General features: G+C 35.6%; 1 protein-coding gene across 13 annotated transcripts in view; it reads left to right on the forward strand.

The window, feature by feature from the left end:
- Positions 1-12,263, forward strand: part of Mef2c (myocyte enhancer factor 2C) — a 158,949-nt gene that overhangs the window by 105,047 nt on the left and 41,639 nt on the right. For 12 of the 13 annotated variants that reach the window (XM_090331652.1, XM_090331655.1, XM_090331650.1 and 9 more), the window contains one exon: positions 9,508-9,651. In XM_090331652.1, coding sequence (XP_090187778.1) covers positions 9,508-9,651 — 144 coding nt within the window. Of the gene's footprint in view, positions 1-9,507; positions 9,652-9,711; positions 9,850-12,263 lie in introns of all 13 variants that reach the window. The other variant, XM_090331663.1, reaches the window with a different exon arrangement.

Raw genomic sequence — 12,263 nt, forward strand, 5'->3', positions numbered from 1 at the left:
AAAGAAACTTAGAAATAAAGGATGTACAAAAACATGTCTCACAATCACTTTGATTCTCCAAATATTTCTGTTCTCCTAATGATAACTTCAAGTACCAGTAGCTAGGATAGGTATAGCTCAGGAGTTAGGAAAATGTTTATGGAGTAGGGAATGATTTTAAGCAAATGGAAGGAAATAAGGATATCTAGACAGTAATGATCAGCAGTGTTTATAAGGTGGAAACCTGCCAGCTGTGGTGGCTTATGTCTATAATCCTACCTACTCAGGAGGCAAAAGGTAGAAGGATTGTTGTTTTAGGGCACTCCAGCCGGGAAAAAAGTAACAAGATCGTAGCTCAAAAGCAACTATAAACTACGTACAATCATACGTACATATGATTACATACAATTGTGGTCCTGGCTATTTGGGAAATGGAAGTAGGAGCATCACGATCTCTAGCTGGTTCAGGCAAAAGCATGAGACCCTATCCTGAAAATCAAACTGAAAGGACAGAAGCACAGAGAATGTGCTGCAAGTAGCAGAGTGCTTGACTGAAAAGAACCATGTCTGTCAAACAACAACAACAAAAAATACATGACTAAAGAAATGATGCAAAGACAGAGGTCAAATCATAGTCCACTAGTAAAGAAGTGAGAAACTGAATAGTTTCAATGATAGAATTCTGGGCTTTTGATGAGAAAGATGGTCGTAAAAATTGCTAGGAATGGAATAACAGGAGAGGTAGTCTGGAATCAGTATAGCAAAGAAAAAAGTAACTAAGTAGAATCAAGAGAAATCCTGCCAAAATGAGGATACACGATAACTGTGAAAAAAATAGGCCCAAAATAGTGGATGAAAGAGGGTGTAGGATAGAGGGTACTCTCACTTCAAGTGAGTAATCATGCACTGACTCAACTTATGAATAAAAAATAATTTATTGTTAGATGAGAGCCTACACAGAAATAAAAACAATGATTTTACAATATGATTACCCAAGATAACTTACTAAAGTATTAAAAATGGCTTATAAAAGATGATCCAAATGATGGTTTTTAAAGCATCCATACCTATAGGTACAGCCTTTATCCCTATAACCCATTTACATTTGAAATGTCACAATCTAAAAATTAATTAATTTTTTTTTAAAAAAAGACCTCAAGTATTATTACTCAAAAACATCTCCAATTTGATATTTTAAATCCAGCCTTTTATTATTTTTCTTAGTTTACTTATATGTTATCATGCATTTCAGTTATGATATACTTAAATGCTCCCTGTTAAGATCTCTCTGGGATGAATCAAAGAGAGATAGGAGCACTCATGTCATGCTGAAGTACGCCATGCTTCCCAAGTCAACCTGTCTTATACCAGCCTCATTACACACATCTTGTGGGGGTTCCAGAAGCAATATTGTGGAAGCTCTTTAAAAACTCCAAGCCATGAATGTACCCTCAAGAAGCCTGAGTCATCCAATTGGCCCTAAAATCACCTTGTTTTTCCATGAATTCCTTCAGGCTGACCCAGAATAAGACCAACGTCAAAGCCTAGGAGAATAATGCAGCAATGCACCCAGCGTCTGAAAGGCTCAAAAAGAAAGATAAACTTTGCCCCTAGTTTTAAAACATGATTATTTCGGATATGTAGTATGTAACTCACATTCTCAAAAGTTTCTCCATGAACTTTCCTAGTTTTTACTTAGCTGTCCCAACCTTTATGTTCTGCTTAGAATACATTTTTTTCTGCTGCTTCATTTAATCCTGTGACCTCTTTCCTCCTTCCTGTTTGATCAGACAGGTTACATACTTAGACATTTAAGATTTAAGATGGGCCTTGGTAACTCATGCCAATAATTCTAGCTACTCAGAAAGCTGAAATCTGGGAGTCACTGTTCAAAGCCAACCTGAGCAGGAAAGTCTATGAGACACTTATCTCCAATTAACTACCAGAAAACCAAAAGTGGAGCTGTGGCTCAAAGTTGTACAGTGTTACTATTGAGTTTTAAAAAAAATTCTTTACCAAAGATTTTATGAATGCTTATTTTTTTTCTGAGTTTCTACATTTACACCAATACCACCTACCCCTTCCTTTTTAACCATTCAATGATAAAAGGCTTCTTACTTATTAATTGTTTCAAATTACAAATTACATTTGCACTGCATTATTTTCTGACTTAAAAACTGTGCATTTCAAAAAGTAGTGAAACTCACATTTACATAGAGTAAAATACTGAACCAAAAAAAAAGAAACAAAATAAAAAATAAATCCTTAGTTATAGTGTAATATAAAATGGGTACAAATGTAGTCAGATGTAATGGTAAATAAAAGAAATTGCAATTGCAAAAACATGGCACAAAGCAAGCCCAGGCACTAGAGAACATGAGACTCTTATCTCCAAGTAACCACCAGAAAATAGGAAGTGGGGCTGTGGCTCAAGGAGTAGGACAATAGCCTAAGCTGAAGAGCTCAGGGACAGTGCCCAAGCCCAGAGTTCAAGCCCTATGACCCCCCCCCCCCAAAAAAAAAAACCAACTAAACAACTTGAAACATTTTTTAAACTCCTATGACATACCAGGCCTTCTGCTAAGTTCTGATAATACAAGATAACTAGCAAACCACCCTTACACTCCAGGATACTACGATAGTACAAGAAACAAAACAAAGACAATCTTGATGAACTAGGAAAATCTCTGCATACATTAATGGAAATGTCTATTCCATTTGTCTAGGGAGCATTTCTGTACTCAACACCTCTATTATATCAGGGTGCTTTATACCAGAACTGTAGCATGAATAAAGGAAGAGGCTTTTCTTTATATAAAGAAACTTAGGATATAACAGAGGAAACAAATACATAACTGATCAGTGCTGTATAATTAAGACTATAGTAGAAAATGAATATAACAAAATGAAGATGAGAAATTAAACTTCAACTGAGTGACAAAAAGTTCACAAAGGATGATCTGCCACAGCTTCACTTTGAAAGAGAACTGAGAACTGCAGGCTCTCGATGCTGCAGGAGAGCCCTGCTAGAGAGAGAGGACATGAGCATCTTCCTGTACAGGAGGAAGAGCCAGAAGTTCCCAGAAGCCTCATTCACACTGGAGACTCCGTCATTGTATGAACTCCCACTTTGTGAAAGAGTACTATGAAATGATCTAGCCACTTGGAAATAAGTGACGAGTAGGGTCTTATGCTGAGTTAATGTAGTAAAAGTGTTAGATCTTTACCTAATGTCTCTTATTTCACTTACATAGTATAACATAAAAAACAATTGAGTGGAAAAAAATCTTGAAATTCAGTGCCATTATATTTTGATGAAAGGTATTTTTTTAAAGGAAAGGTATTAAAGACACCAGTGATGACATGCTCCAACTTCTCATTGGAGTGTAGCTGCATAACCAACCTGCATTATTGTTAAAGTTTTATGTTTTCAAGTTTTTTTTAATGTTCAGCACAAATGGATTACTTGGGTACAAGATAAATCTTTATACTCTCAATAAAATATGATTTGCTTACCTAATTAAAATCTGCCTGCCAATATGCTAACATTTTATTTTTGAGGTCCATTATTTCTAGAATAAAAAAGAAGAATCCTGCTACAGTCAGAGACAGTACAGATAACACTTACAGCTTTGACTATTAAAATTTATAGAGAAAATTTCTGGTGCCTAATTTTCCCTGATATAAATATTAGAAATCACAGAATTAAAAACAACATAATATGATGATTTGCTTAGAGTTTTATCTTTTGAATTTGCATGCTTGCTTCTAGATATAAGAGGCTGCAGGGTCCTACTGTCCTCCCTATGCCTGTGTGTATTTACTATTTTTTAAAGTCTAATTTGGCTGCTTACACGTAAACACTTATCCTCATACAGCTGTGAGATATGGGCAAAAACCAAATTTGGGAGGATTGGTGGAAACGAAGCTACCTTTTTGTAAGTTGATGACTTTTTTCCTATGCTTTTATGTGAACACGACAGTCATACGACTAAAAGGAATAATTCCTTCATGTGTTCCTGACACATCAGCCCTCTGAAGGCAGGGTAACACTAGCTATGCAAGAAAGGGTGATTATTTTGATTTTAACAAAGGTTAATGAGAGTAAATTGGGGCTTTTCACAAAAAGATTTGAAATTTCAGCTTACAATGGGAAGGTACAGAAAAGAGAGATGATGAAAGCAACATAATCAAATATGTATATATGTGTATATGTATATATATATATATTCTTTCAGTCTGAGGCTGCAGACATGAAAAGACATCAGCTTACTGGAAGCTTTTAGTCTGCAATTGTAGTTCTCTGTCAAATTTGACTTAACCTGAAAATCAAATATATACCTTCATAAAACTGAAAAAATGGCTGATAGTTCGGTTATTTCTTTTTAGCAAGAAGAAATAACTTTTAAAAAGAAAAACTCAGGAATTTAAAATATTAATTAATAAGAAAAAGGGAATGAATTATAGTGGAAAAAAGTGGTTTTCTAGTTGATAACATAATGCCTAGATAAGGAGCAAGAGCTCCATGTGGCTTTTTTTCTTTGTTTTTCAATCATATTCCTTGCAGCAATAAAATAGAATCTGTTTCCTACATCTATTTCATTAGAATTTTTGAAGCACCTGTCACCTATCATCATCAGTCGATACATATTTCAAGTTTTTCCAATGAACAAATGTAATAATGCAGGTCCATATGTCCACACGTCTGAAAGGAGAGATTCCACGTGGTGGTTGGATTACCTGTCTGGACTCCTACTATTTCTTGTTTGGAGTATGTCACCTTCTGTCAATCTAATTACTTCTCTAAGAGCGGCTGTTCTCAGCTTACTGTATGACAATTGTTGCATTGTGCATATATCCAGAGAAGTTTCTACAACCTCCAAAGTGTCATTTTCACGTGGCAAGCTGGTTCCAGTATACCAGCTCATTCAAGATTTGCAGAGCAAAAGAAACTGGTGGATTCAGTAGATTACTTACATTATCCTGCCATGTAGAATAAATCTCTAAGAAACAAAGACAGGTGAATATATGTGTTTGTATATGTGAGCGTGTTTGTATGGATGGATCGGTGGGTGTGTGGAGAGAGAGAGAGAGAGAGAGAGAGAGAGAGAGAGAGAGAGAGAGAGAGAGAGAGAGAGAGAGAGAGAGGAAGAAGAAGAAGAAGAAGAAGAAGAAGAAGAAGAAGAAGAAGAAGAAGAAGAAGAAGAAGAAGAAGAGGAAGAAGAGGAAAAGAGAAGAGAAGAGAAGAGAAGAGAAGAGAAGAGAAGAGAAGAGAAGAGAAGAGGGGAGGGGAGGGGAGGGGAGGGGAGGGGAGGGGAGGGGAGGGGAGAGGAGAGGAGAGGAGAGGAGAGGAGAGGAGAGGAGAGGAGAAAGGGACAGAGAGACAGAGAAATAAAGGGAGAAGAGAGAGAGACTATAAGTTCAGCTCTTGAAATGAAAGAACACACAAAAGAAGAACAATGTAACAGCCTATATTACCTGACCAAGTACAAATCTCAAACACTTTCAAGACCAGCAGCAGAAGTTTTGCTTTGCTAGAAAGATGCTTGAAGAAATAATGCATATGTATTCATTTCATAAGCCTTTCAGTTCATATTGGCTATTCATTACTGTGAATAGACAGACTTGACTGACTCTAACAGTAATTCCTTTGTCATCATTAAACAGCTGTAGATTTTTCATATAATAAAGATAAAGCTGCTCTTCTAAGTTCCACATTCACACAGCAGTATTCAAGTTTGTGCCATTACTTCCATTTTCAGAGCTTTATAATTCCCCCATAATCATTTGTTCTTGGCAGAAATGTGTTCTACAAGCACTCAGCTGAGTATTATATTTTTGAACAATATCTCCAGTGTTCTGGTTACATATGATTATGGAAATTTAGAGCTTAATATTAATTTGCTTTTGGGTTTTGTTTTTGTGTGTCTCATCAAAACTTTTTTAAATAACAATTTAACTTGCATCATTACTTAAATGCTGGTGATATTCATTGGAAACAAAGTGTAGTCAGATACAAGAAGAATTTAGTAGGGAAAATATGCCACTAGTATTTTTCCTGGTTTATTCCTGCCATTTCCATCCTGACTCCATGCTACCTGCTTTGCTTGTTCAACACTTAATATAATTATTCAGGTACAATGTGAGTTTTTTTTCCTTTTTTGTTTTTTATTGTAATTAGTAAAAGGGTTACATGATATTTGCCAGATAGAAAGTGCATTAATTCACATACATTGATACCCTTTCACATGTCTTGGTACCCATTTCCCTCCCCCCCCCCAGTTTTTTTAATCTCATTTATCCTTTAGTCCATGAACTAAATGTTTTATTGATTAATAGATATTCCCTCCCTTTACTAAATTTGAGGTGTAAGAAGTATCAATATTTTCACGTTTTCAAACATAAACATTTATCATGCCTATTTTTCAAAATTCGCACATCACTTATTGAATGATTCAGTCTACTAATATAGTTGGATGTGAGTGCAAATAATTTAGTCTGCATCCTTCCTTCACAAATGTAAGTGAAATCAGGTGCTGGTGGATCATTCCCATAATACTACCAACTCAAGAGGCTGAGACACTAAAGCTCACTGTAATAAGCCAACCCAGGCAGGAAAGTCCATGAGACTCTCAGTGCCAAGTGTGTGTGTGTGTGTGTGTGTGTGTGTGTGTATATATATATATATATTTATATTTATATATGTTATATATGTGTGTGCATATATGTGTATATATTTTATATACGTAATATATGTGATGTATATGTACATGTGTGCATATGTGTGTATATATGTATATATATGTTAGCTTAGACAAAAAAAGGTAAAACAAGGCCTACTGATACCTGAGATACCTTGCTTGTCATACTATATTGAGATATAGCATAAGGTTTCCCTAAACTTCTTGCCAGGAAGCAAGACCCTATATCAAAATTAACTAGTGCAAAAACAGCTGGAAAAGTAGCTCAGCAATAGAGTGCCTGTCTAATAGGTGTAGGACCTTGAGTTCAAACTGCTTTCTCTTACTTGATTAAAAAAATATATGTGGACAAAAACAGGTAAGATCAAGAAAATATCTAACATTGTATACTTCTGTAAGATTTGTGAAAATATATAAAGTCTTTGAAGTCTTATACAGTGTTAATTTATAGTCTCAAAAACAGTCGATTTTTTAATGTGAACCCATCTTTTATGCCATAAATCTTATTGTAAAAATCATGGTTGTTTTCATATGCAGATTTTTGACAACAGAACGAAAGGGTTACGAGAGGCCTATCAACTGTCATACAATCCATCTGGCACATACATGTGTTCTAAATATTCTTACAAAGCTTTCAGGGGATAAATAATTTGTTTGGTTCATAGAAGTCCAAACATTACTTATACTTCACTGCAATATCACTACAAATATTAACTCATTCTCTTTCAAAAGACTCTGGATACATACTCAGACCGCAATTTGATTAAGTTTCCTTTCTTAGGTAGCATAACAAATACACACAACTCTACTTACAGTTGAGACATGAATCCTTCTTTCTACTGGGCTGGCCTGGCACTACTTGTATCCTCCTGATTTCAATCTCCTAAATAGCTATGATTACCGGTATAATCCACTGACATCCAGCTACATAAGTAATTTATGAAAATATGAGTACAATACAAGACACTTAGAAAAAAAAATTTAAGCTAAAGGATCCACAGAGATGAAGTCAGAAACACATGATAATGCAACAATCAGTTACCAAACAGAAGAAAGCTCTTGTAGTTGAGATAATTCTCACAAGAGCTAAGAAGTTACGGAAATTGAATTATTCTGATAGGGAGCAGTAGCTTATGGTAGTATTGTAGGCAGCTTCTAAGAGTCCTTACAACAAGCTGATGACTGTAGATGACTATAAATCCATGATAAGGAGACAGGTGGCCCCACAAATTCCCTAAGTTTATAAATGTATATTTTCCATCTTGTGTCAAAATATTCATTTTAATATTCAAACATTTTACCACATAATAAACTGTAACCATATGTTTATTTGTTATATTAGACCAGTATAATATTAATAAATATTTATGGTACTGTGGGGCATCCTGAATGTATAAGAAACAGTTCTTTATCTGATTTCTTAGTAGATATCCTCACCTTCTCGGAAATTATTACACCTTGTTAAGAGCCAAAAAGATTTTTTTTAAATCTTGAGACTGACATTCCTTTGTAAACTTGTGTTGTTTTATTTATCTTCCCCAATTTCATGAATTAAAGATAGGGTGTTATCTCAGCTTTCAATTCCTTTGCTGGATGTTACAGCTTTTGCTTTTTTGTGTGCATTCTGTCTTTAATAATGATGAGCTCTGCTCAACTTTCCATTAATGAGAGATACATAGGTACACATCTCTTTGTAACTGATCCTGGTAATTAATACTAGAGAAATTAACAGTTGTTAGTCTATTAATAACTTGAAAAGCAAGCTTTGTTATTAATCTGATGTTTTTATGAGCTCTAAAAATATAACAGTACCTCTCTGTACATCTGATTGTGTGCAATAAGTTGACAACCATCATTTCTTAAAAAAAAAAAATCAGGGCTCCTGAATCATGCTTTTTCGAACTCTTGCAATGTTGTGTTGGTATTTATCCTTCAGTGACAGCTGAAACTAAACCAGATCTCCATCCAGTACAGGGGTTTCAAGATGACACTGGCACTGTCATGTGTCAGAAGACAGTCTCAGGGATCCTGCTGAGATAGAACCGGATGAATGATTGCTATTTAGTAGTTACTTGCTTGGTTTTTCACAACATACTTTGGCTTCCTTACTCAGCTCAGGATAAGGAAGCCCTAAGCTCAGCTGTTCTGACTTTTCTTCCAGCTAATGTTTAGGATGTTAACTTCTTGGAACCCTAAAAAACAAAGGTGATTCTCCAAATGACAGACATCCAAACATTCTTATCTATGCTTAATGCAACAGTTGGCTGGCTCTCTTTGCCCTTAAGTGTTTGCTACAGGATGGGAGGAGCACACCATTAGCCAGTATGTTGAATTCAGTGGTATATTTCTAATATTTCTGCCTTTATCATCGCAAATTCTAAATTTATGGTGCATTATCCCTACTTCTGATTTTTCTGTGGAAAGAAACAGCATTGCAAGTTAGCATGTCAATTGTACTTGGCTGGAATTGTTTTCCAGTCCATATTTCTAGATGATTCATTTTGGGAAACTTCAGCCCTAGTTTTTCACTGATGGAATTCAGCTACAAAAAGCAGGTTTTCTGTGAAATTTGTTCATCAGGTGATGAGCACTCTGAAATGACTCTCAGTTTCTCTCTGTGACTTTTCTTTCTTTTTTTTTTGAAGTGCTCAAATTAGTTGATTCACCTTGGATATATTTGATAAAGTATTGTGACTTCTTTTCTCTAATGTCATATAGCATATGTAATAACCCAAAACTCTACAGACCACTTGAATTTCTGTAACATCCATGAATGTCTTCTATAGTTGTTGTCTAGGTTTGAACTTTCCAAATTATGTTGTTTCAGACGTTAAGAAAGAAGGGCCTTAATGGCTGTGACAGCCCTGACCCCGATGCGGACGATTCAGTAGGTCACAGCCCTGAGTCTGAGGACAAGTACAGAAAAATTAACGAAGACATTGATCTAATGATCAGCAGGCAAAGATTGTGTGTAAGTACTTGAAACACCCTTCATTTTTTTTTACTCTTGGTATTTCTCTGAACCTGGCAGGCATTGAACAAGAAAGAAAACAAAGGCTGTGAAAGCCCTGATCCTGATTCCTCTTATGCACTTACCCCACGCACTGAAGAAAAATACAAAAAAATTAATGAAGAATTTGATAATATGATCAAGAGCCATAAAATTCCTGTAAGTACCAAAGGTAGATGGCTGGTCTGCTGATAACTGCTGCAGTAACATACCTTAACCCTGTCAGTGATGGCTTGCTCTAAGAAGCCCTGTAAAGTCAGACAAATAAAATAGCCATCTCATCCCACAGCCCTGCATTTTAAAAAAAAAGCAAATGCTGTGGGATATTGCAATTATGTAATCACAACAAGTTACCATCGAGAAGTTCATTCTAAGACCAAAAAAGTCACAAGAGGAAGAGAAAGATCTATAGGACACACCCTAAATTTACACAATCTTTTAAAACACATTTTCCCCATATATAACAATATAATAGTAAAGCAGTAAAAAAATAATAATTTAAAGATGTTCTAGAAATACAGAGAGACACATTTCTAGATGGTGATCAGACACACAAGTTGGAACTAAAATCTTTTCATGTAAACTGAAATGGTCACCTAAAGAAAAGCTGATCTCTAAATAAAACTTCAACCCCTTCCCTGTCAATGAAGTTCAACAACACTGAAGGGTTAAAGCTAACGCTTGCTCCAGGAATCAGACTGCATGCCGCCTAATGGTAAGACTCCAACGTTTGTGTGCTGCAGTGAATTTTAAAGCTTTTATCAAAATATGGTCTGCTTTGTCTACACCATCATTGCCCATGCTTAACATTTGGCTAAAATTGTTCTTAACCAAATCAGAAATTTCTAACAATTGGTCATATGCCTTGCCAGATATTGAAGAGAAATAACTCTGCATGTATTATTTTGTTTGTCCATATGTTTAGGAGGGAGTATATAATGTCTATCTTTTGTCATCAAACAGTTTATTTTGTGACATAAAGGAAATAACTACTGTTCATGTATGAACTGTAATTGTACACAGGTTCCTTAGTAGGTAATGAATTCATTTTGGGGGAAAAAAGTATATTATCTGAGAACTAGAAAAACAGCCTGAATTTGACTATTGAGGATAACACTGCAGTGAAAATATGTTTTGTGTATTGTACACGCAGATATGTGGGAACAAAAGCTCTACGCCAAATCTATAACATCATTCACAGGAAAAATTAATGTTTTTCCATAACAGGTACACACTCACCTTGTATTGGATTACACTGAACCATGTAAAACTTACCAATAAAATGAATTCAGATTAAGTCCTGTCCTCAAAAAAGCATGTGGTTTGTTAAATGAAATGTCAATGATATAATTTTGTTAACTCCATTTTTTTTTGCCAGTCCTGAGCTTGAGCTCAGGGCCTAAAACCAAATTTTTAACACTTTGCATCACAAGAGAAAGCTCTGATGCTGATTCTGTACATCCTTAAAGGCTTCAGAAAATCAAGAACCAAATGCAGTATATTCTGAGTGCGCAATTTATCGAGTGAGGGATTCCTTATTTTATATAGCCTTACATATTTGTTACCAACACCAAAATTCTTCAATGATGAAATAGCTATTAGGATTTTAGTGTAGCCTTAACTTTCCATTCTTGTGGCCTGACTTTTTCTGAATTTACACCTGTGTAAATTTACATCTATATAAGGTATATTATGTATGCTATATACCAAGTAGCATTTCAGGGCAAAGCATACTTTTTGTCTCAGGTAGAAGGGAAATTTCCTGCCTAATTAGGAAAGAGGCAAAAACATGCAATACTAGAGAATAATCCTCAGATTCCAAAAAATGTGCATGAGTCTGCTATGCCCATGTTATAAGATGAAAGAAATGCCATGCACACCTTGATGTCCTCTCAGCATTTCCCCATGTCTAGTAAAGAGCTGGAAACCAAGAGACTTGATTTTTCTTGAGGTACAGTGGTGTGTGGCAGGGAATGACAAGTCACGCAAAAGTTCATGGGCAGAACTGTGAGGAGTCACGCAGCTCCTAGCAGTGCCACAGAATCCCTGTGTCTTTACTAAGTGTTTCAGTTTCCACAATGAAAAACCAAGCTTTTCCACATGGCTCTCAGTCACTGGAAATCAGTTGAAAGTTTCCACAGCTGCTTAAACATTTACAGCAGGGCCTGGACACTCTGCCCTTTGTGTGCAGAAAGTGTCTCCACCTCTTTAAAAACATTACAAGATTGTTTTCCTATTTCAAAGACCCAGAATGAAGCATTTCCCTTTTAAAACAGAAAATTTAATATTGCAATCACCTGTCAGGATAATATAATTTAAGCCCATATTCCTCAATTACATGAAATAATTCATGGGTGATTTGGAATCTTGTCATGCAGCATTTCCTCATACTGGGTTTGCCATACTTTACACAGAGCTTCACAGCAAGCACATACAGTTCCATTTAAGGAACCAAGAATTAGGAAATCAACTGAATGAGGTAGAGGTAGATACAAGATTGGTTGACAGTAAAAATGGGAAGAAGTGGGAAAAAAACACTGTAATTTCTTGAAAGTAATGGACTGTGAAGAGAA

Source organism: Megascapheus bottae, chromosome 4 (genome assembly GCF_031878675.1).
Source record: "Megascapheus bottae isolate mThoBot1 chromosome 4, mThoBot2.hap1, whole genome shotgun sequence".
In the NCBI taxonomy this organism is placed as follows: domain Eukaryota; kingdom Metazoa; phylum Chordata; class Mammalia; order Rodentia; family Geomyidae; genus Megascapheus; species Megascapheus bottae.